At 42.7% G+C, this 23,118-nt stretch overlaps 1 protein-coding gene across 2 annotated transcripts in view; it reads right to left on the reverse strand.

The window, feature by feature from the left end:
• Window positions 1-668: 668 nt before the first annotated feature.
• The window catches only part of pvrl2l (PVR cell adhesion molecule related 2 like), a 316,943-nt gene continuing 294,493 nt past the window's right edge, over window positions 669-23,118 (reverse strand). The window contains exons 7-10 of one of the 2 annotated variants that reach the window (XM_044052904.1): window positions 5,241-5,370; window positions 3,537-3,594; window positions 2,766-2,849; window positions 669-937 (exon numbers count right to left, since the gene is read on the reverse strand). In XM_044052904.1, the coding sequence (XP_043908839.1) occupies window positions 752-937; window positions 2,766-2,849; window positions 3,537-3,594; window positions 5,241-5,370 (458 nt within the window). In that variant the 3' untranslated portion in view covers window positions 669-751. The remainder of the gene's footprint in view (window positions 938-2,765; window positions 2,850-3,536; window positions 3,595-5,240; window positions 5,371-23,118) is intronic. The other variant, XM_044052905.1, reaches the window with a different exon arrangement.

Here is a 23,118-nt window from a genome sequence, read left to right on the forward strand (position 1 = left end):
TAATAATAATAATAAAAACAATTGCTGATGTGTGTTTTTAATGGCACAAAATGTTGCATGTCATATTTCAAATGAAACTCACAGGGGGAGGAAAAAAAAAAGAAAGAAGAAGAAGCTGCTGTTGTGCTGATTCTTTTTTTTGGTGGAAATTGATTCAAAACGCGTCACACAGACGAAATCGTGTGTGTGAAGTAGCTGCGGGGAGCGTTCCAGTTCACCGACAATAACCAAACCAAAACACCTTTCACCCTCGTATGAAAGTGTGTAAAAGCGCCCGCCTCATCATATGTAACGCACGTATGATTTCAATGGCTGTGCGGCTCATTATAAACCATCCACTGCTGCGTGTGTGTGTGTTTGTGTGTGCCTCGAAAATTACACATAATTTCACTGATTTCTTCTCAAATGTAATACTTTGCGTGACCCATCGGTTTGCAGAAATAAAAAAAACAAATCAGAAACTACCATTAGTGAACACCCATTCCTCTATAGACCCCAGATTATTTTTTTTAAACATTTCACGCCATAATTCCCCATAAATGAGTCTCATACGTAAAAAATAAGCCCCTGATGCTAAAGCGTCATAATGTGAAAGTTAAGAAATTTAAAATAGTCAGAATTTATAATAGAATTTATAATTTTTAAGTGTGGAAACACGTGTGCTCGGCTTTTTTTTGCTTTTCATGCAGATTTAGGTGACCTGGAGACTCATGCCCATGTGCCCGTGACGTGTTGCCGCGGTCGCCCACGGCTACACGTACATGGCGGGAGAGACGAAGCTCTCGCCGCGGGCGATGTTGGCGGCCGGCGGCAGCTCGTGGTTGGACGGGTCAAATTCGTTGTCGTGGTCTTTGAACTCGTCGTCGTATCTGACCATGTCGTCCAGGACCGGGGGGGCGCCGCCGTTCAGGGCGCCGCTGATGTCGTCGTCCAGGTTCTGCAGGTTTAAACAGAGCGAAAGAGACACATAATGTGATTAGGTGAGACACAATCCTTGTTTTTAAAAGGTTCAAAGTGTCGCCTGCAAAGTGTAAACGAGGTTTAAGTCTTTTGAACTGACCTTACTTCTTATTACCTTATTACTTTTAAACTCCATGAGTCTTCTTCATGGCAGCTTGAGTCTCTCTCTGTCAGTGAGTTACACCATATTTTGAAAATCCTGACACTGAAATGATTTTTTTTTATTCAACTTCAATTTTTCATTTTTTTTAATACATTTTATTCTGTCTGAAGTCAAATGAGACCGTGAAAGAAAAAAGGAAAAAGTTTCTGTTTGTCAGTTCTAGAAATTCAAGTTTTTTTTTTTAAAACTCCGGGCGAGACAGATTCACCGCCATACATTCACCCACTCACGCGCCTCACATACAGAGCAGGGACAGCAGGTTCAGGTGCCGCGAGTGGAAGAATGAAGAAGAAGAAGAAGAAAAAAGGCTTCACTGTCACTATTACAAGTCAGTGACCTGTCAAAAGAACTGTCAAGCTATTATTTTAAGGTAACACTGTGCACGGTGATGCCTTCATGTTTGAACGTCTCACTTTTTTCTTTGTCCACAGGTCGCGTCACACGGACGACAGCCAGTATAAAGAGCCTGTCAACTTTACAGACTTTTTCTAAAGGCTCATTTACATTTTAATTGACGCACGTCCATGTAGTTGTTTTAAAGTAAGTTAATTCAAAGTGTTTGATTGACTGGTAACAAAAAAAAACAAGGTTTTGAAGCACATTTGTTGAAAATGAGACGGAGGCAGCGATATGTTTGTAAAAAATGAAATTATTGTCCTTATGAGACAGAACCTCATTTTCCAGGTTTAGGTTAAGGTTAAGGTTAGATATTAACTGGGTATAGTTAAGGTTAGGGATAATGCTTTGTTTAGGGCCCCCTGCAACCTGTGGACACCTCTTACACAGAGACAAAGACGAGAAATAAAAGCGTTTTAATATTTGGGCAATAATTTTTCATGTCAAAAAAAAAAAATGGACAAAAAATGTTTGAAAATATAAAAAGACATTCCCAACACTGAAATTCTAGTCCATATTACTACTACTGCTCTTATACATCTACAGTTCTGTGGTGTTTTATCTCCCCTTTGTTTACAGGTAAAAACAGCAGTTTTTTTTCTCGTTCTTAAATTTCATAAATGCAACAAACCATAGTTCTTTTACATATCTATCTATTAGTGGCAGTTGCTGATCTTTCAAACAGAGGGTGGGGCATGGACGCTGGGCTTCCGCGTGACAATTGGAGGAACTGTCTGAAAGGCGGAGCCAGTTTTTTGATTGACAGTGTTGCAGAAACACGCGCGACAGCAGACCCTTTTTCTGCCTCAGTCCTGTGTGGATGTGAGGAAGTCTGTAGACCAACAGCTGCTGTGTGTGCGATATAGACCATCTTTGTTTATATATATATATATATATATATATATATATATATATATGTATATAAATATATATATATATATATATATATGTATATACATATATATACATATATATATATTTAAATATATACATATATATATATATATATATATATATGTATAGAGAGAGAGATAAAACTTATCACGTGACGTCATCATCACTTCATGGGTCAAATAGGAGTTGTTTGGCTCCAGATTAATTAGATTAGGGTGGACAGGGGTCAAAAATGGCTCTAATGAATGGAAGTCAATGCAGTGTCCTAACGAGAATAGCTTGTGTGTGTGTGTGTGTGTGTGTGTGTGTGTGTGTGTGTGTGTGTGTGTGTGTGTGTGTGTGTGTTAGTCACCGTGACAGGCCCTGTGGTCTCGTAGTAAACTTCCCTCGAGCTAAGCGGAACGTTCTCTGTGGCAGGAGCTGACGGTTTGTTCAGCTGCAACACAGAAGAGGACAAGCTTCAGCATTACTTTAAGGTTAACGTGGATAACAGAGTGAAAGTGATGCAAACTATTCAGGCATTTGTATTTGCTTATGTATCAGCTGTTTGTCATGATTTATTCAGTTCTTTTGTAATTACTCTTCTCGCTTTGACAGGAACACTGCAAGGACACTATTCACTCTACGAACGTTGCTGTGTTTGAAAAATTGATTTAAATGTTAATCATTCCGCAGTCAGACACTTGAACATGGCTTGATAAGATTTTACCTCACGTCTCATCGACAAGAAAAAAACCATGAGATTTTTAAAGTCGACGCTGCGTTTTAATGCACGACAAATATTCACCAGTGAACTCTGTCAACTCCAGCATTTACTGCCGCTTTACACAAACATTAAAAAACGGCATAGATTCAGTTCAAGCGAGTGAAAATGTGAGAGGAGGAGGAGGAGGAGGAGGAGGAGGAGGAGGAGGCAGATGAGAGGAGCGCTCGAATGGAGCTTTTCACAAACCAAGCTAATTATTTTGACACACAAGCCAACTCAGATCGCCAATCAATAGCCATTAGCCCCATTATGACTGTCCAAATGGACTGTGCGTGCCTGCGTCTGTGAGTATCTCTGCGTGTACAATGCAATCACGGGGGACAATGAAGACAGATCTGGACCCTTGGACACACTCACCATCTCTGTGGAGCTGCCCGCCTTCACAGGTGGAGGAGGCCTGTGCTTGGGTGGACCTCTGATTGGGGGAAAGAAGAAGAAGAAAAGACAAAGTTAATGTGATATTGATCGCCGCTTCGTTAAGACATGAGATTTCTTTGTGTTAAGCTGAAAGACAAGCGCACACACGCACACGCACACACACACACACGGAAGCTTGTACTTTTAAATGAGATTGAATTCGTTCGGCCTTTTAATTTGGAAAATTCAGTGATAACTCTCAAAGTAGATGTATTTTTAATTAAAGTGCCAAATTTAGGTTTAATGATTTTTTACGATGCTGTTGCTGCTGCTGCTGCTGCGGGAGGAATTATTTTCTAGGACAAAAGAATGAACGTGTGTCTCCTCGACGCGCAGCCACACAGATGACAATAATGTGAAATACAAGCCTTGTAAATAGTGTTTTTAGTTAGTGTGAAAACACACCTTTTTACACACCTGTAGTTGGCAACACTTTGGGATTTGAGCTGAAAACCCTCCAATTACTCCCGCCTTTCCTCTTAGCCACGGGGCTTTCAAATTTTAGTTTGTCAAGAGAAGAGAATCACAGTTTTAATTGGCTTATTGTTTATTTTTTAGTGTCTTTCTGATCCATGAACTGTATTATTATTTTTGAGGTTTTGCAACTGGAAGTCCACGGATGTCACTGTCATGTTCCTGAATAAGGAAAATGTTTAATAATGTTAGAAATCAAGTGAAGTAGACGCTAAGTGCCCTGGTGGCTAAATGTCACTTCCGACGCTTCACTTTTTAAACCTGAAAGCTTTACGGTACATAGTGTGGGCTGCAGCCCCCTGGTGGGCTGAGACAGTATTGCAGGTTAATAAAAATAAAAAGGTACAAAACGATGCAAAAACCGAAAACACCTGCATGTTCAATAACGGAAGTGCGCCGTGCCTGTGGGGGGTGCTGTCATGTGGACGCAGACTACTTCATAAAAGACCTGGTCATGTTGAACAGAAGGATAAAAGTTGTCTTCCTGTAACAATCACCTGAACATATGAACTTTCTTATTATATATTCAGACCACTGTGTTTTTACAGGAGCCCAGAAGGGACAAAACAAAGCATGGTTCCCAGTTTCGATGTTGTAACTGACACCTTTGGAAAAGAGAAGCTGTAACGACTTCACCCATCAATGTTTTGACAGGTCTCTCCTCTCGTCATCGCTCACGCTTGTGCTCCTTATTGACTGCAGTCAAAACAAAGACACTGAGCCAACACGGGAGACTAATAAGTGAGCAGTGCTGTAAATACCACCCTGAACTTTGCATGTAATTAGTTAATATTGTGTTATTAACAACTCCAGTGTAATAATAAAAGCATCCAGGGCATGAATATAAATCAGATGAACCTGTGAATATAAAGTTCACGTGTTTGTTGATGTCGTGAACACCACGCTGGAAAATCACCGCTTTAAACTTGGACTACGGAAAGCAAGGAAGGAAGTTCACAGCGACAGCGCGGAGGGAACGATGAGAGGACGAGATATTTGGGGAGTCAAAATCTCCGGGCGGTCTGGCTCTATAAACTCCGGGTCAGGTTCTGCCGCCGAGCAGCGTTTAATGAGCCTCACTCCCACAGAGACGGAGGTGTTAATTTTCGCTCGGGGGAAAGGTTAACTAAAGCGTGAAGTCAGCGCGGGGATCACTAATGAATGACTTACTCGTCGTCCTCCAGCCGCTTGCGGACGTAGAAGATGACGCCGATGATGATGCCGATGAAGGCGAGGGCGCCCAGGATCCCGCCGATGACCGCGCCCGTGGATGGGCCCGGAGTGACCTGCCGCCGCTCTTCTGCAGTGGACGAGAAAGAGAGACAAAGACAGTGGACATTTGAGTGGCAGTTCATTACAGGCGTGTATCAAATACACAGCTGATTACACCACAGGAGGCAGAACGTGAATATTATACCGGTGAGTATGTTTGTATGAGGTTATAATCTCTTCAAAATAAAGGTCGTTTAGACTTCGTAGCCTAAAGTGCTGAAGGCAAGGGCCCTTGCTTTACGGGGGAGGCCATCTTCTTGAAATAAGAAGCAATGGGAGACACTGGGAGCGTGGAGAGAGTTGTGAAAGAGAGTTTACATTATTTCTGGATGTAATCTCTGACTTTCAGAATTTTAGGGCGCATCTCGAGTTGAGTTATCCGACAACGTACTCGGAAATTCTGACTTCCAACTACAACCGGAACGCGTCGTCATGAGTGTCTGGCGTTGCATGTGTTAAATGAGCAAACACACAGTTGTTTGTTGTTGTTTCAATGAGACGCGAGTGAAAACGAGCCGTCGAGAGGAAAATCCCAGAGAATATAATCTATGCAGGTGATTAAGAGTCAAGTCTCCATTCAGTGTCAGTGCAGGGTGTCTTATTATGATGTGACATTGAAGCAAAGAACTCGATGAAAGCAGCTCTCTCTGTGTCGTACACACACACACACACACACACACACACACTTGAATGCAATAAATCTTCAGCGCAGAGTCTCACACTGACCTCGACGTTCAATTAAGAGCCTGTTTATGATCAGTGGACAGTGGCGAAGCATCTAAACTGACTGTAAAAGCCTCTCGCTGCAGCCTTGTTTTCATTTGGAGGAGGAGAAAAAAAACGGCGGCAGCTGCTCACGACGTCCACAGAGGACAATTCTGTTCAGTCACACCGACGTCAACGACAGAGGTGTGTTTGTTTGGCTCCAGATGAAGGCAAACACGCTGGCTTTAATGCAGAGATAATGAAGAGATGTTCGGTTCTGTGATTTCCACTCATTTACTACAGAGAGTAAGCTGTGGTTAGGTGATAGTTGTGGCCTCATGACGTTCAGATGGAGCTCAGTACGTCCTCTGATAACTTGATTGACTTTATTCCAGTCTATGATGATTGTTTGATTTGCTGCGTCTCTGTTTTTATGTGTGACAGTCCGCTGTGTGAAACGTGCCACATGCAGTAAAGATTTGATTCCTCGTTGACTGAATAATAAAAAATAAATACAAATATGACAGTGTTTGTGTCACCAATAATCTAAAGTAGACTTTTACAAATACACAACACATATAGGGCTTTTATATGTAATAATAATAATATGATTTGAATCTGCATTTCCCCCTCCCTGCCAGCAGGTGGTGTGGTAAGCCATGCTTGTTGAGTCCTCAGTGGGGGACAGACAGATAGACAGATAGAGAGATAGACAGACATATATGATAGACAGATAGACAGACAGACAGATTCTTATCTATCTATTCTTAGAGCCTTATAAGTCTTTAGAGAGTTTGAGGAACAGGACGTTGTCGTTTCCCTGGTTACACATGCAGTAAGTCATGAAAGTGGAATACTCGAACTTAACTTTACTCACCACATTAATATAATATCACTCCATTTAATCAGTTACAGCAGAGGCGAGGCAAAGGGTTGAATCCAAACCAAACAAAGGTTTTTTTTCATCTGTGTTTTTAAAGATGATTTAATGGTGCTGCATTTATTCGCCTTCCAACTTGTCAAAGCAATTATGCACCTGAGTAGATCCAGTGTTAAGCAGAAAGTGTTCTCACGTTGTGTGTGTGTGTGTGTGTGTGTTCTTTAAATAACTGCTGTATATAAATATCCTGCAAGTTTACCACTCAGTTTTTAATGAAAAAAATGTTTTACAGTAGCCCGAATCGATGAAGAAGAATGAGATGTGAGTTTCTGGCGACGTATACATGGAGGTGGATGTTCCCTTAAACACTGGTGTGACACACACACACACACACAAAGCACGGGGAATGAAGTCGTCTGTGTGTAGAGAGACAGATTCCTGGGACAAATCTGATTGGTTTAATATCAGGCATAAAAAAAAAAAAAAAGGCAGGTCGCAGCTGGAAGATGGCAAATAAAAGAGGGTTTTTCTCTGAGGGCGAGAAGCAAAGCTGGTGTTAATAATCCCACGGAGAACACACTCACACCTTTTCCTTCTCGTTACATCCCTGAATAGACAGAAATCATCAGACATTATCCCCATAAAACACACCTGCTCTTGTAATTGCAGGTGAACCGGAGGTGTTAAAACAGAGTGCAACGCAGACTGTGCTCCTTTTTTTTCACGAGGAGGAGAAGACGAGGCTCTTTTTCAGCCGCCTCCGAGTGTGCATTTCAGAAGTTGAGGAAGTAGAAAATGGCCAACAAATGTGGACATTTGGGGTAATTACCAAAATGCTGCCAGTGCCTTAAGCTGTGTTCAGTCCGGTGCATATTCTTTTGTGTTTCCATTAGGAACTGCATCAAAATAACGGACCCAATCGTGGCCTTTTTTCCGTTACCCTTTCCTTCAGGTAGCAGAGGACTGGTATGGTACGGTATGGGTGGAGCTAGACCCACGACGCGGCCAGCAGGCACAGCGTACACCACACTGCACCAAACCCAACTGTAAACCGGCTTTAGTGTTCCTGCACCACCGCCACCTCTCTGCAATTAGCATTCATCCCATTAAACTGCTGAATATTCAGCTTTTTTCCAGCAGTAGAATCCACTTCTGAAGCTTTTTCGTGGGAACTTTCTTGACATTTTCAGACAAGCCGTTTCACTTTACCTGGCGCGATGATGTAGCTTTCATGTTCCCGCCGCCCACCGTCGCTGGTTGACACGAGAGCGGAACACCTGCTCTCCCGAGGAACACGCGCAGAGTCATGTGGAGCGGACAGACGTCGCGTGAACTCATTTTGGCGACGGCTTTAAATGCCACAGGCGGCGGAAAACTCACATGAAATCAGAGTCTCATTCTTCCTTCTCCTTTGGTCAGTCTCCTCAAAGGTTCTGACGACGGTGAAAATGTAAAATGCCAGCAGGTGTTTGATTCTTCCATTGCGTCACATGACCGTCGGTAGTCGACTGAGTGGTTCTCCGTAGCTTAAGGCCAATTTACTTAAAGCTCTTGATATGAAACTGCTCATACTAAGAGGTCTGAGAAAAGAAGACTCAGCTCTGTTTGTTTGTCCCACTGCAACACAATGGAAGTACTTCCCTTCCAAGTCAAATCCGACTGTGTTTACAGTTGGATTTCGCCTGCGAGTCTCTCTCAATGTGGGAGGAATTTGTCGTCGTGTGAGTTTATTTATTGTGGCCGTGGTCCTGTCTGCTAAACGTTTGCCAGGGTTTGGTTTAAACAGTAGCAAGTAAGTGTATTCAGGGAAGAAGAACAGCAGTTACACGGCACAAATATACTGGAGGTTTCTTAGGGTAACGGGCGAGAAACACAATCAGAGAACCATCTCCATTGTCTTTGAAAGTCAGGTGCACTCGTATGGTATTAAGATTTGTGTCAATGTTTTGCACAAATTGCAAATAAAATATCGATTTGATCATTCAAAAATATTGTATTTTATTCATTTTAATAAAGTAACGGAGCAAATTCTATTTGCAAGTAAATAAAACGCAGGTGTATTGACACAAATCTTAATTCCATACACTTGAAGAACAACAACATGAGAAATTTACCATAAAGCAACTTTTTTAACTCCTGTTGTCAACACACCCACCTCCACTTCCTGTTTGTCTCAGGCTCAACAAAACACTCATTTTCCTTTGTTGCTATACCAACACAACAACAAACAAAACGTCGAGAGAAAACTGCAACGCTCATGTTCATTTACCTTCATCCGGCCGTTCCATCTTTATCTAACAAGCCGCTCGATTTCCCCCGTCAGTGAGTTAGCGCCTTAGTTCCTGCTGGAGTTGTGGAATATTTATGAATGACCAAACAATTATACTGTTAAATCAATACCTCTTGCTGAAGCACTGCTTTTTCAGATTTAAGTGGGAATTCGCTGGCGTATACAACAACAACAGGACCTTCGCTCCCGCTTTAGCTCTCTCATTCCACGTCGGCTGCTTTGCAAAACTCACCAAATCTGCAGCAACAAACGCTTTTATCTAAGTGATACTCCAGTGCTGAGAAATTGCTGCCATATCACGAGCAATTTGAATGAAATTGAAACACCAATCCGCCGCTCTCTCTCTCTCTCTCTTATCAAATGTTAGTGTGCGTGGGCTGTAGTATTCGCCTTCAGAGAAACACTCTGTGCCCAAGGCCTGTACTTAACTATGTTCTCCTCATGCACCACATGTAGAAACACTTCTACACATATGTATATGTGCTTTAATAGACAAAAGCTACACACACTCACACACAAATCAAGTAATTACACGGACATTAATGCACGGCAGCGAAGCACACACTTGACTAAAAGGCGGCTGCAGGAATTTTAAGTCGCTGCTGTTGTTTTTATTCCCCCGACCGTTTCTGTTATTTTACATCACGTCACAGGACGGAAAAACAAAAAGCCCCGAAGACACGCGAGAAGAAGCGACGGGGAAAAAAAAAACAACAAGACGAGGAGAAGTGACCTGAATTTTCTCTTTTCCCGTGTCATAGTGTTTTTGTTTGTTGTTTTTAAAGAACTTGTTTGAGGGAATTAAAACAATAGAAACAGGTGTTCAATTCTTCTTCATGATCATTATTATTATTATTGTTATGTATATAATCATTATATACATAACACCCATGATGATTATTATGGTTATTATTATTATCATTGTATTACGCTTCTGTTGTCATTGTTGCTAATAGACTCTGTTTTTGGTCCGTCATGCCACGCGTCTCTTTATGTGTGTATGTGCAGCATGTTACCTTCTTTAAAGAAAAAGAAGAAGAAATCGAGACAAATACATACTTTTTCATTGGAGCGAGTGACGTCACTTCCTGTATTTGCAGGATGTGTATTATTTTACATTATAATAAAAGCCAGTAATCGACACATTTTAATAAAATTAATTAATTAATGTCATTTTGCAATATTAAATCATTTTAATTATATGTACAGCTCTATTTTGGAACCATCATGACTACAGTACGTTGCACCTTTTATGTTGAAAAGCGTGCGTTTACATTTCTCTTTGTAAATGTGTTGTTTTAATATAAATGCACTGACTCCGTACACGGAGAGAATCAAGTCACATTCATTGTCGCTCTGTGTCTGGCGGCGGCGATGGCGGCGCTAACAGATGCTGCAGATTTGAGCTTCCTGTTGTGGCAGTCCTTCATTAGTACGTCTAATGTTTATTATTATTATTATTATTATTATTATAATTATTGTGTGTGTGTGTCCTCTGCTGGATTCCATTGTGTTGAACAATGAAAATAAAGTATTTCTCACTCTATTCCATTGATTTCTGAAAGCCTGCTCATGAACGACATCACCTCTGTGAGTGAAAGTCAGAGCTGGAATGATTTGTTGATGACTGAAAACAACAACACAACAACAACAAACAAAACCGAGCAATCTTAAAATGTCAATAATTCTAAATGGGGTTTGTTTGTGTTTGTGAGTGACGCAGTATATCCTCAGGTCCTGAAGCCAAAGCTCATGAAGAATAAACTCTCATTTGGCTGAAGGACAACACGCTCTGTATTTAAATAGAAACCTTTGCACAACCTTTGTTGAATATTTTGCAGCTGAAATGTGCTCTGATGTGGAGAGGTGCTGTCAGAGGCTCCCGTGACCCGCAGGCCGGAAGTGTTGCAGAGACATGACTGTACCGCCTCGCGTCTCCTCTCTCTGAGTCAGCCTCACTCACTTAACAGTCAGGCCAAACATAGAGCCGAGAGCTCGCAGCTGTCAGCCGCTACCAGATCTCACTTCTGGCCGACGATTCCCTCTCAGACCGAGACTTGGAGTGAATATTCACAGCCGGTGAACATCACTGTCTGACTCACCGGTGACCACAGGACCAGTATGACCAGAGTGTGAGATGAGAAAGTGGATTTGTTTGTCATAATATCTGTAACACAGTCATTACTGACACCGTCGTGTAAAGGATTTGCTCTTTTTCGTGTCCGACAGCCTCGAGTATCTAACCGAGTTTACACCTTTGAAAGTGTTGTTAACACGTTGGTGTAAACGTGTTAATAACCAACGTGTTAATAACGTGTTAATTTCTGTCTTAACACCACAAGGAAGAACAAAAACCTTTTGCCCTTTACGGGTCAAACGTCTGACGACATCAACAACAGTGACATTGCTGCCTTTACACACCTGAGCCCTTAGGTGGCAGCATAGCAACAGCCAACACACCTGGAGAGGATTACACATTAAATCAGTGCATTATCACAACAGTCCTTTCAGACAGATCCACCAGTCACCCCATCCACTGTCGCTGAAGCTGAGCTTACATGGAAGCACCATCAGGCTCACCGCAGTGAACTGTGCCATCCCACAATACGGAGGCTGCTACTGGAATACGAAAATCTGCGATGACCGATCAAACTTCAAGTTTCCATGGTGTCCACTTTCTTTGTTGACCTAAAAGAATATCACTCCACTCCTGAGTGAACTCAAAACCGTGGGGTTGTGCTCACATTTGTCCCCGAGGCGTGCGTGTGGTCCACGGCTGAAATGAGCAGACGATAAAAAAATTGATGTCATGTGGACGCCGGTGAAGCTCTGCGGACGCGACATATTAGAGAATATTTCAGAGTCGCAAGTCAGCTCAGGTTGTTCGGCAAAAACTAATTGGAAGACCCAGGACTCGCCTGAAGATGATGACATGCAGTGTTCCATGTGGTCTGGGAACAGCGTCAGGAACCTTGCTCGGCTTATTACCACCACAACTCAAGTTCTAGCCCTACTCAGCTCTGCTCAACCCGGTTTGGTACCTGATCCTGGTCAAAAATCACTGGATATCAGACGTGTGCAGCAGCATTTTAGCTGAGTCATGTTGTGGGCTGCTGATTTCCCCTTAATGGGAGGAGAATATCTGCGACACAGGTGGGGAATTATGTCTTTGCTGTCGCTTGTTAACACCAACGTGTTAACAACACTTTCAAAGGTGTAAACTCGGGTAGATACTCGAGGCTGTCGGACACAAAAAAGAGCAAATCCTTTACACGACGGTGTCAGTAATGACTGTGTTACAGATATCATGACAAATCAACGCCACAAAAAGATCTTTCACCTGCTTAAAAAACAGTGTTTTTCCTGCTTTGGCTCAGTTAAGGATTTTTTTTCTGGATTGAGTGTCTCTGTTTTTCCACATCTGGACTTTCTCTTGTGTGAGTTAACTCTCTTGAGTCTGTTTTCCTGCCAGTGACGTGTTTAACCTGTGTCACATTATTTATTATTTATTATTATTTCATGCTCCCACAGTCCAGATCTTTGTCTTCTAGTTCTGCCTTGTAGTAAATTCATTTTGACTCTGTGTATGTGACTCGTCCCCTTTTCCTGCACTCTGACATAATGCAGCGAGGCCTGTTCAGCTTCACTCATCCACATTCTTCCACCTGCTCCTTCTCTATCCACAGTGACCGGACCAAGCGTCCCCCCCGGGGGACAAATGTGTCCCTCGGGAGGAAATCACCGCCATCATTACATCAGATGAGTGTGACACGGCGGAGGACCCAACAGAGGGAACAGAGGATACTCGCTCACTCGTCTGTTTGGTCACACTTTGGATTTACCCTCTGAGTAACTTTGCTCTGACCCCCTGCAGGGATGTGGAGAGGCGGAGCCACAATAAGAGCCATTTAGGAAATGGCGAGGACAGAGTGAAGTCAGAGTGATAACCGCTGACACGCTGAAGACTGAGCCTGGTGTTGTTGTTCACCCGTCCATGAAATGTCACTCACTGAGAGGAAGCAGCAGCATCAGCAGCAGCAGCAGCAGCAGCAGCAGCAGCAGCAGCATTTGTATGTAACTTCTCACTTGACTGAGTGGCTGCCTCACACACTTTTTTTTTTTTTTTTAAGACCACGAGTTTAAAGAGACATTTTTACATTTTTGAACAGAAGGTAATGTCATGATTCGATTCAGCTAATGACATTTGCTATAGATGTGGGGGCGCTGTTTGTGAAGTTGTGAAAGTAAACATTTTGCCCAATAAAATAAAGGGCATTAGTTTGTTTAAAGTTATAAAGTATTAATAAATAAATAAATGAAAGTCGGCCATTAAAAACATTGATAAATACAATTCTTCAATGTATTCGTTCATTAATTTATTCAATTATTTTTATTCTAATCCAATTGATTTATAAAGCACATTTTAAAACAACATTGTTGACCAACGTTTTAGTTATTTAATTATTTATTCATTATTATTAGTTTTCTGCATTATTATTTATTATAATGTCCTCCATATGCATGGGGTGAGTGGGCGGGGCTCAGAGCCTTTCTCATTTGCATATTTTGCAAACGTTTAGATTCAACCTTGATTCAGATTATGCTTTTACGTTTGCAAATATATGGTGAAATCTGGTTAAAAGTCAGTTCCATCAAGTAAAAGTAGAACTCAGTTAAATGTGAGTTCACTGTTGAGTACGAGCAACTTTACAAACTATATTTACACACTAACACAAACTCAACTCACAGTGTTTTTGTCCTCAAAAATGAAAATGTACGGACGCCGCCGAATTTAAGCCTTCACATAAAAAAACAAGGCTTAACACAATCTCACCGCCCAAACACACAAACACACACTTCCTGTTGTTCAGAATCATTCTTTCACGCTCACATACAGTCAGTGCCTTTATAAATAGAGATCTCAGTGTTGGAGGGAAAGTGGGAAACAAGAAGAAAGACGACAAAGACGGCGGCGACCTGCAGGAGTCGACTGGAACAGAAACAAGAGAGGAAGATGAAGGCGAAGAGCAATAAATAAGCGGAGGAAAGGTGGAAGGGAAGGAGGCATGACAACGGCTGATGGGAGTGTTAGCTGCCTGCAGAAAAAGGGAGGAGGAGGAGATATTAAAGGTCTAAACACTCCTGAGGGAGAGCACAAGGGTGAGCGGAGGGACGACTGCTCCTCTTTCTTTCTTTCTCCTTCCCTCTCTTCCTCTCCTTTGTGTTTTCCTATGATCTCAATAACCTCGCTGATCCCTCTCTCTCACATCAAAACATCATTTTGCAGTTTTTCAAACCGCTCGCCCGCTCGTCTTTCCTCTCATGTGTTTGTCCTTCGCGAGACGACTGAACTCTGCACTCACACACGCCTCCAGTTAAGACACTCTCTCAATCACTTTTTGTTTGTGCGCCCCTCCCGCCCCTCCCCCCTCCCTCCACCTCTCTTTTCTCTGTCGTCTTCTATCGCAGCCGGTTTCTCACTTTGCTCTTTGCTGGTGAGCCGACATGAAAAATGCCTTTTGTTGCTTTTGTACTTCCTCGTACAAAAACACTTATTTTTCCCGAATAGCCTCGCACCACTCCGCCTCGCACCACTCCGCCTCACACCGCTCCGCCTCGCACCGCCCTCCGACAGTTTTTCCGACATACAAGCAGACAAACGGACACACGGGGAGACACAAATTCATAAATGCAGCATGTGGCACGCAGCCACCGAGCGCTGAGAGGATCACTAAAATTATGAGTAGACGGAAATGACTGCAATCAGTGAGAAATTATAAAAAACAAGATTCATTCATTATCTTCTTTTTAATTCCTTTCCACGCAGCTCGAGAGGGAGAGAGCGAGATAAAGTTAGTGAGAAGTGAGAGATCCTCTGTGAAGATGGGCCCCACATTAAAGCTTATTTTGTGTGTAACTGCGGCTGTTTTACATTGCAAAACCTCGCTGCACGGGTTCCCTGCAGTGAAAATCCCAGTTTGGAAGGTTTAACATGCAAATGTGTAGCAGAGCGGGTGAGCCAGCGATGAAAAAACAGAGCATCAAAGCCCTGTTTTCGGCGGATTTTCATTAAGAACCGGCCGTATTTAGAGGACGCATTAGCATCGACAATTGTTGATGTCAACACATCTTGGATAAATGAGATGTTACGAGACTCAGCAGCAGCCGCGTGGAATCCTGCACTCACACGCAGCACAGTCACCGTCACTGGAGCGGCTTCACGTGCTGCCAAACTAAATCGTGGATCCTGCGCTCCGCTTGAACTCGCGTTGGAACGCTTTTAAGCGTCCACATGAAGCTCACGGAGAAGGTCGCTCTTGTCACTGCCAGTGTTTTTCTGTTCGACATCACAGACGCTGCTCTGGAGCACCAGGCGTCGGACACACGCCCAATGTGGAATATTTAAATCACTATGTATTTCCCTTTGTACATACAAGGCTACATCATCTTACATGTCTTTAGCCGCGTTTGCATTAGCAACAGTACCAAAAATAACCGGCTCCAACGTTCTATTCTGGCACCCTTTGCTGTAGGTACCAACGTAAAATGGTATGATAAGGGAGGAGCTAAGCAAGGTACTGTTCGTTTACCATTCCACACTGTACCGTACTGAACCAAACTGAACCTTACCATGATGGAAATTCTTATAACCTCCCACCCCCCCGCCAAGCCAGTCCGTGGTTATCGTCTCCTAACGTGTCGTCCTTCTCAACCAAAACTACACGTATACAGTCTGCACGATCAAAAGCTCAAAAGTCCTGTTTGAGTGTCCTGTTTGCAGCTGAGTGTGAGGGCCCCCCCAATAATGACTATTGTGTGAATGAGGCCCCTAAATTCCACAACAACACTACTGTAAAAAAAAAAACACACACAAAAGTCCTTGTGCTGCTCGATTGCTACTGAAAGCTTCATCATTTCGGAGCATCATCCTCCTCTTCCTCACTGGTATAGTGTACCCCTGCTGGTACACGCACCGCAGCTTTGACAGGTTTAAACTCGAGTCTGACGAGATGACACATCGGCGGCACCTCGACACCAGGCGTCGCGTCAAAGTCACGGCGAGGTGTCGCGCACGCATGTGTGTGTGTGTGTGGGGTGGACGCTGGTGAATTCTGATAACTTAATCTGGTGCACACAATTTCCAGCCTTTCACATCTGACGTCGCGTCGCGTGTGTCACCTCTGGCAGCTCATTATTTTCCCTCTGATGGGCATTACAATAAGCAACAGTCACAGGAACATTCTGCGTTTGAAATGCAGGTTTTCTTTGGTCTGTGGAGTTAGCATGTTGGTCAAAGTCTGACGCCTCCATTACCCACAGCACAGCTGTGACAACATCACTTCTGTAGAGAGAGTTAGATGTTTCCTGTGGACATTATAGTATAGGACAGCGCATGTTCTCCAAATTCACTACTTCAATCTGTGAAACACTTGATTTCAGTGTCTCTGTGTTTTTTTTTAGCGGCAGCACAACGTAACATCTCGTTTTTGTCTTTTAATGAACTAAAGCATCAGAGGTTTCGGAATCAGCCCTTTGCCCAAAACCTGCTCTCACTGACCCTCAGACAAACTCTTCAAGGCTGAGTGAAGATATTGTGACCGCGGCCAAGTCTGCGTTTACAAGAGAGTGGAATTCTCTCTCTCTTTTAATGATCGGAGAGGAAGATTAAAACCAGAGAAAATGAGGGCAAGGGGAGCAATCATTCATTCATTAGCTGCTGCTCTTCCTTTAAAGATGGATTTTTTTTTCTAGATTATTTTCAGCACGTCTGTGTCTCAGAGGTTTAGGGATCACTTCGTATCAGGCGCGGGATCTAACATTTACCGGCGTTAACGCCGCACGTCCTTTGCGTGCTTTTACTTTGACGTCAGAACGCTCTCCGGAGAAGGATGAAGGAGAAAGTTTGTGAGAAAGTTGAACATGAAGTCAGGAATACCGGAGGTCTGGATTAGCGTCCGCGCCAAGGCTGTTTCCATAATCACTGCCGGGACATTATAAAGCGTCTCGTCTGTCAAGTTCATGTGATACAACGCTCGCAGCTTTTCCCGCCAACATGGCGGAACAAACACATTGAGTCGTGTAAAGTCCGCAGCGCGATGGGGAAGCAGGTCTGATAGGATCTTGAAAATCCCACTGAGCGCCGACTCTCTCTCGGCGCACACACAAATGCTTAAGTGCAGCGTGACCTTTTGGAATAAATCTTTCTGTTTGTGCGACACTTCACAGTCTTATCAGACGCCAGAGAAGCCCTTTCATTTTCTGACAGCGCTGTGAATGAGTGAGTGAGCTTCTCTCCGGCCTCTCTCTCTCTCTCTCCATATGTCTCTATACCCACTTAACAGATTAAAGAACACACATATGCACACACACACACACACAGACTCATTCTGTCGCTTGCTCCCTCAAATAACATCAAGGGTAGAAGAGGAGAGGAGGAGGAGGAGGAGGAGGAGGAGGAGGGGGGTGAAGTGGCGATGTTCTCTAAATGATCCAGAGCAAATGAGTTTATCTCAGAGAGCGACAGGCCCCGAACCATTGAGGATCAAACTAGGTCACAGACAGCAGGAGAGAAAAGAGGGAGAAAAGAGCAAAACAGGAGGAGAAGGAGAAGAAGGTGAAGAAGAAGAGAAAACGTGTCTCCTCTCTGCTCGGTTTACTCTTCTCTCTGTGTAAACACGTCCGACTTCCGACTTGTCCCAGCTCCTAAAAAGAGCCATCACCTTCCTAGTCAAATTACATTAAATCACACAGAGGAAGACGAAGAGGAGAAGGTGCACTGAAGGTTTTTTTTTTTCTTCTCTGTGAGAGCCGTGGGTGTGCTCGCGCTGGAGTGAAAAAAAAAACTAAAAAAACCCTGCGCCGTTCAAAACCAACAAACACAGAGTGGATTGTTTCTTTGTGGTTGCACTTCAGTAGTTTTAAAAGAGACCGGGCCCCGGCGAGCAAACAGCACGCTGGTGTCAGAACTCTGCCACTCTACCTTCACTGTGAATACTCAGAGTGTCCTGAAGCATTCTTATATTCTGTTAAAAAACAAAAAAACAACCATCTAACATACTGTCATGGACAGATAAAAACCGGCAAAGTAACCCTGTGGTAACAAAAAGCTGTGGCTCTCTGTGCACAGAGTAGAAGACATGTGGCACCTTAATTATATTTATCCAACAGCCCCAAGGAAGCGACAGGAAGAATATTATCATGTGGGATTTCCGGGGTGTCAGTCAGCCTGTGGTCATGTACTGTATGTGGAAATACTTCAATTCATTAATCACGCAAAACAACCTAAAGAGTAAAAGACTTTACAGGAGCTGCAAATACTGTTCACTGAGGATAACTTCATGATCTCTTCAGTACGTCTTTTTTGCACTTTGTCTCACCAGAAACTGAAGTTTGTCAAAAATGCTTTTTTGCCTGCACCGAAGTCCACAGAGAAAAGGAGCGATTTTGAAATCACAGCACACAGGAGTTGTTAACACACTGCTGCATCAACCGTTAAGATCAAATGTATTATTTTGTGGCCTCGGGGTTTAAAATACTTCATTCAGATTTGCCTCAGTGGCACAAACGTGCCAAAAAGTGTCAGCAGTAGACCAGCAGCTCCTGTGTTCCTGAGAGCTAAAATCGCTGATTTTCTCTGTGGAGTTTGGTGTGGGAGACTAAAAACAAAAAAGACTGTAGTTTAAAGAGATTTTTGAAGTTCAAAAACGTCTGTTTCCGGATGGAAAATACTGTCTGACCGTGAGATAAAGCTGAAAAACAAATTCTTAAGATACGGTAGACGTCTTCCAGAGGACACCTTTGCCTACGGCTATAAACAGATTCTGGACGAGCTGGAGACGCCTGCTTACCCTTCACAGGACTAAAAAGATTGATATGGGAATATTGATCAGCAACATCCAAAATGTGTTACCCACCACAGCTTTAAGTAAGAAATAGAATTCATTCATTCATTCATAGAATAAGTTTTCAGTCACAGGTCCTGTGTCCTATGAAAACTAGTGTCAATGAACTGATGTCGCAGATGATTTTTATTTTTTTTTTTTCAATCCAATTTTGGCTTCTACATTCTCAGTGGAACAGACTGAATAATGACTCCTCTGTGTCACAGAACATGATGAAGAGCTCGGGCTTGAGTAGCACTGAATGTCTAACTATGTCTGTTGGCTGCACATCCACTCACTCCTCTGACACTTTTTAAAACCGGTGACAGCAGTGAGGAGAAACTCCAGAATCAATCTCGGTGGCAGCCGGGGCGAGCTGCACAAATTGAAGAGGTTAAACTGCTGCGCTAAAGCCTTCATGGAAACTGCGAGACCGGATTGTGACATTTTCAGGACTCGGGCTCAATTTCATCTTCACCCAGAAACAGGGAAAGGCCCCGGGAGTGGAGGAGGAATCGGTTTTTATCTCACTCTCCCCGGGTTATTTCCTGTGGAATATATTCAAGAGCTATTCTGCCCATGCAGGTCTGTGGGCATGGGAGCAATTTAATATTCAACCTACTTCACCACTTCAGCTCATTCACACACACACACACACACACACGCGCATCACATCACATGTCACTTCGAGCCACTTCAAACACACTTCACGCTTCAACTTCAAGTCCCACAGGCCAAAATCAGGGTCATGTTCTGCAGGCAGCCAATCATGATGACATGGTGTATGTGTGTGTGTGTGTAGTAGGCTCCGAGGACACATTTGGACACAAAAATATCTTTGCGAGGACATTTTGACACAACGTTTGGGTTAAAGGTAGAGAGGGAGCTCATTTTCTGAAGCATTTTTTTACATTTTTTTTTACTGTATTGCTTAAAATCCTCTTCACACCCCCACGTGTAGTTGGACAGTTAGACAGAGTTAGTGTGAAAGGCAAAACAACGTTGTTTTTTAGTTAACACACAATTCAGTTTCAGTTAGTTATCTTTTTTTTTAAAAAAAAAGTAAAACATTTCAGTTAAAGAATATGTTTTTTCAATTTTACTTTTCATTATTTCATTCACTTTCGTTAACTATAATAACCTTCTTCTTCTTCACATACACACTGGTATAGAGGGAAATAATAATTATTATTATTTTATTATTTGTTCCATTTTCTATGCATTATGGTCAAAATTCACATTTATAAAAAAATTCACATAGGTTTATATAGTAGAACAGTATATCTGTATTATAAGTATATTTGGGTACTTGTATAAGTACCACCAGAGGAAGCTCACGTACCACTGGTGCTGGTACACGCACCACAGATTGAGAACCATGGCTTTATGTCAATGTGTCCTCTTGAAGAAGCTGTACCAACGTGTGTGTGTGTGTGTGTGTGTGTGTGTCTATGTTCGTGTGTGTGTGTGTGAGTGACACGCAGCCAATCATCTGTCATTTAGACAGCGATTTGGACACCCGGGTGTTCGGGCCAACGCCATGGCAACAGGAGTCATATCCGTTACCAGGTAACTGTATAAGAAATGAGCTCAGGGTGCAGGAGAGGGAGCACAGAGGCATTGTGGGAGACGCACAGGTCAAGTCGAGCACAGCGGCACTCGCACACGGGAGAGGGTGGAAGGTCACGCGCACACAGACAGGTGGCGGTGTGTGGACTGGAAGTGTGCACGACACACACACACACACACACACACACACACACACACACACACACACATTAATCTCTTAACCCTTTTAGATGGTCTGCCGCATTTAACTGTCTGGGGACTGAGTATTACACTGACGGCTGCAACACTATGTATGTGTGTGTGTGTGTGTGTGTGTGTCGGGCGTTTTCCTGGTTGAGAATAATGTCACTTCAGGAGGTCATGTGACACGCAGCCACTCACTCATGTCAGCAAATACATTTAAATACACATTTGTAAAAGGGTGAGTTAGTGTGTGTGTGTGTTTTCATTTGAATAAACCTATTTGACTGATGTTTCACACCTTTGTCTGTCAGTGTGTGTTTGTTTGTTGTGTATGTGTGTGTGTGTGTGTGTGTGTTGTATTAAGTGTGCACTTGCCATGAAACTCCTCTCTGCTCGGGGGAGGGAACCGTATGCTTCCTGTCATCCACTGCCTCACTGAATCACCCACATGTGCACACACAACACACACACACACACTGGTTTCCATGACTTCAGAGGACACTTATCTTATATTCATTTCCTGGAGACTTAATTTCTACTAACCTTAACCATAATTACGATTCACCTAATCCTAAACCTGACCTCAGCCTAACTTTAAAAAATGTCTTCACCTTAAAAATGTAGTCATTTATGTTATGGGGACAAGTCCTGATAATGTGGCTGTGTAAATGTCCCCACAACATAAGGAATACCAGGTACACACACACACAGACAGACAGACAGACACATAAAGCCTGAGGTCCCTGTGGCCTCCCTGTCCTTGGAACCCAATCGGTCATCTGTCCCCTTACTCCTGAACCACATGCATCCACGCACGCGCACGCACACGCACGCACGCACGCACACACACACACACACACACACTCATTTGGACATTTGTCTAAACAAAACCTCATTACTAACTTTAACCACAACCAGGTAAAGCCTGGACTTTAAAACCGGTTCCTCAGAAATGAGTGTCTGCCTCATTATGACCACAGTTTGGTCTCCATGACGACGACTGGTCCTGACAAGGTCAGCGCTTATGTAAAGAAAAGGTCCTAAAGAGGAAATTACACCTGACGTCTTTACAACAGCGGTCTCAAACTCAGATGCCACTCAGCATCTTGTCCGTTCACAGTGAGCAAAATAAGCTTTAAAATGACATGAAAACATCCCATAATTACACCGCAAAAACGTTTCTTTTCATGATATTTCACAGAATTTCAAAATAAAAGTGTCTCTTTTGATATGGAATAATAAATGTATTTGGAGCTCAAACTCGCGGCCCTCCAGTCGATGTCCTGTGGCCCTAAACGTTTTTTAAAATTAGAATGAAAACTGGCCCAAACTGACTGAAACAACGATAATAATGCATTCGGTTGTATTTATGATATTATTAAATTCAACATTTAATTATATATAAGCTTGTCTAGTGTTTTAATTACAATTTTCCACACGTTATTTTAATTGAATGTTTTTTTTGGTCTGTTTTACTTTGAAAATAATATTTTTAATAGCAACATCATGATGGATTATCAAGATGTCATTTTAATTTCTAATCACTAAACAGTTCATTTTTCCCAAACTGTTGGACTGTTTTCCCCTCCTGACCAGACTAGAAGTTCACTGGCCCCCATGTTGTCTTGAGTTGGAGGCGCCTGCTGTAAATAAAAAAACCTGACAGAAATAACTCGTTATAACTTGATATTTTCTAGAGCCCTTACAGACAGAGCGTTTTCTCCACATAGTTTTCAGTCATTCCAGGAGAAACTTGACTTCTCTGCATCACCTCCTCCCGTGTGTCCCTTCACAGTCACTGTGTGTGTTTACAAGTGCAAATTGAGTGTTTCCTTTACTTTTATTTAGTGAACTCGTTCTATGTGAGCGTCACTCGCGTGTAAATGTATTCAGCGTTTGTGAGAAAACAGATATTAGAACAAAACGTCGTGACAAACAAAGGAATATACATTTTTGTCACTATATATTGAATTTTCAGGAGCATTTGAAAGTACTTAAGTATAAGTAAATAATATGCACATTTATATTTGTATATATTATCTTTGAATAAGTAAACTGTAGAATTACTGGATACTGGTGACACTGTGTATATATTTACAGCCATTTTCGGTGAATTATCTACAGTGAAAACCTGCTGCAAATCCTGGAAATGAGAGAAATATAATAATAAAGGTGCAGTTATATGACGTGTGTGTGTGTGTGTTCCTGTATGTGTCACTTTGTGAGGACCAAAAAAAGACACACAACCCATAGGAATTGAGGACATTA

This window comes from Solea senegalensis, linkage group LG20 (genome assembly GCF_019176455.1).
Source record: "Solea senegalensis isolate Sse05_10M linkage group LG20, IFAPA_SoseM_1, whole genome shotgun sequence".
Taxonomy (NCBI): domain Eukaryota; kingdom Metazoa; phylum Chordata; class Actinopteri; order Pleuronectiformes; family Soleidae; genus Solea; species Solea senegalensis.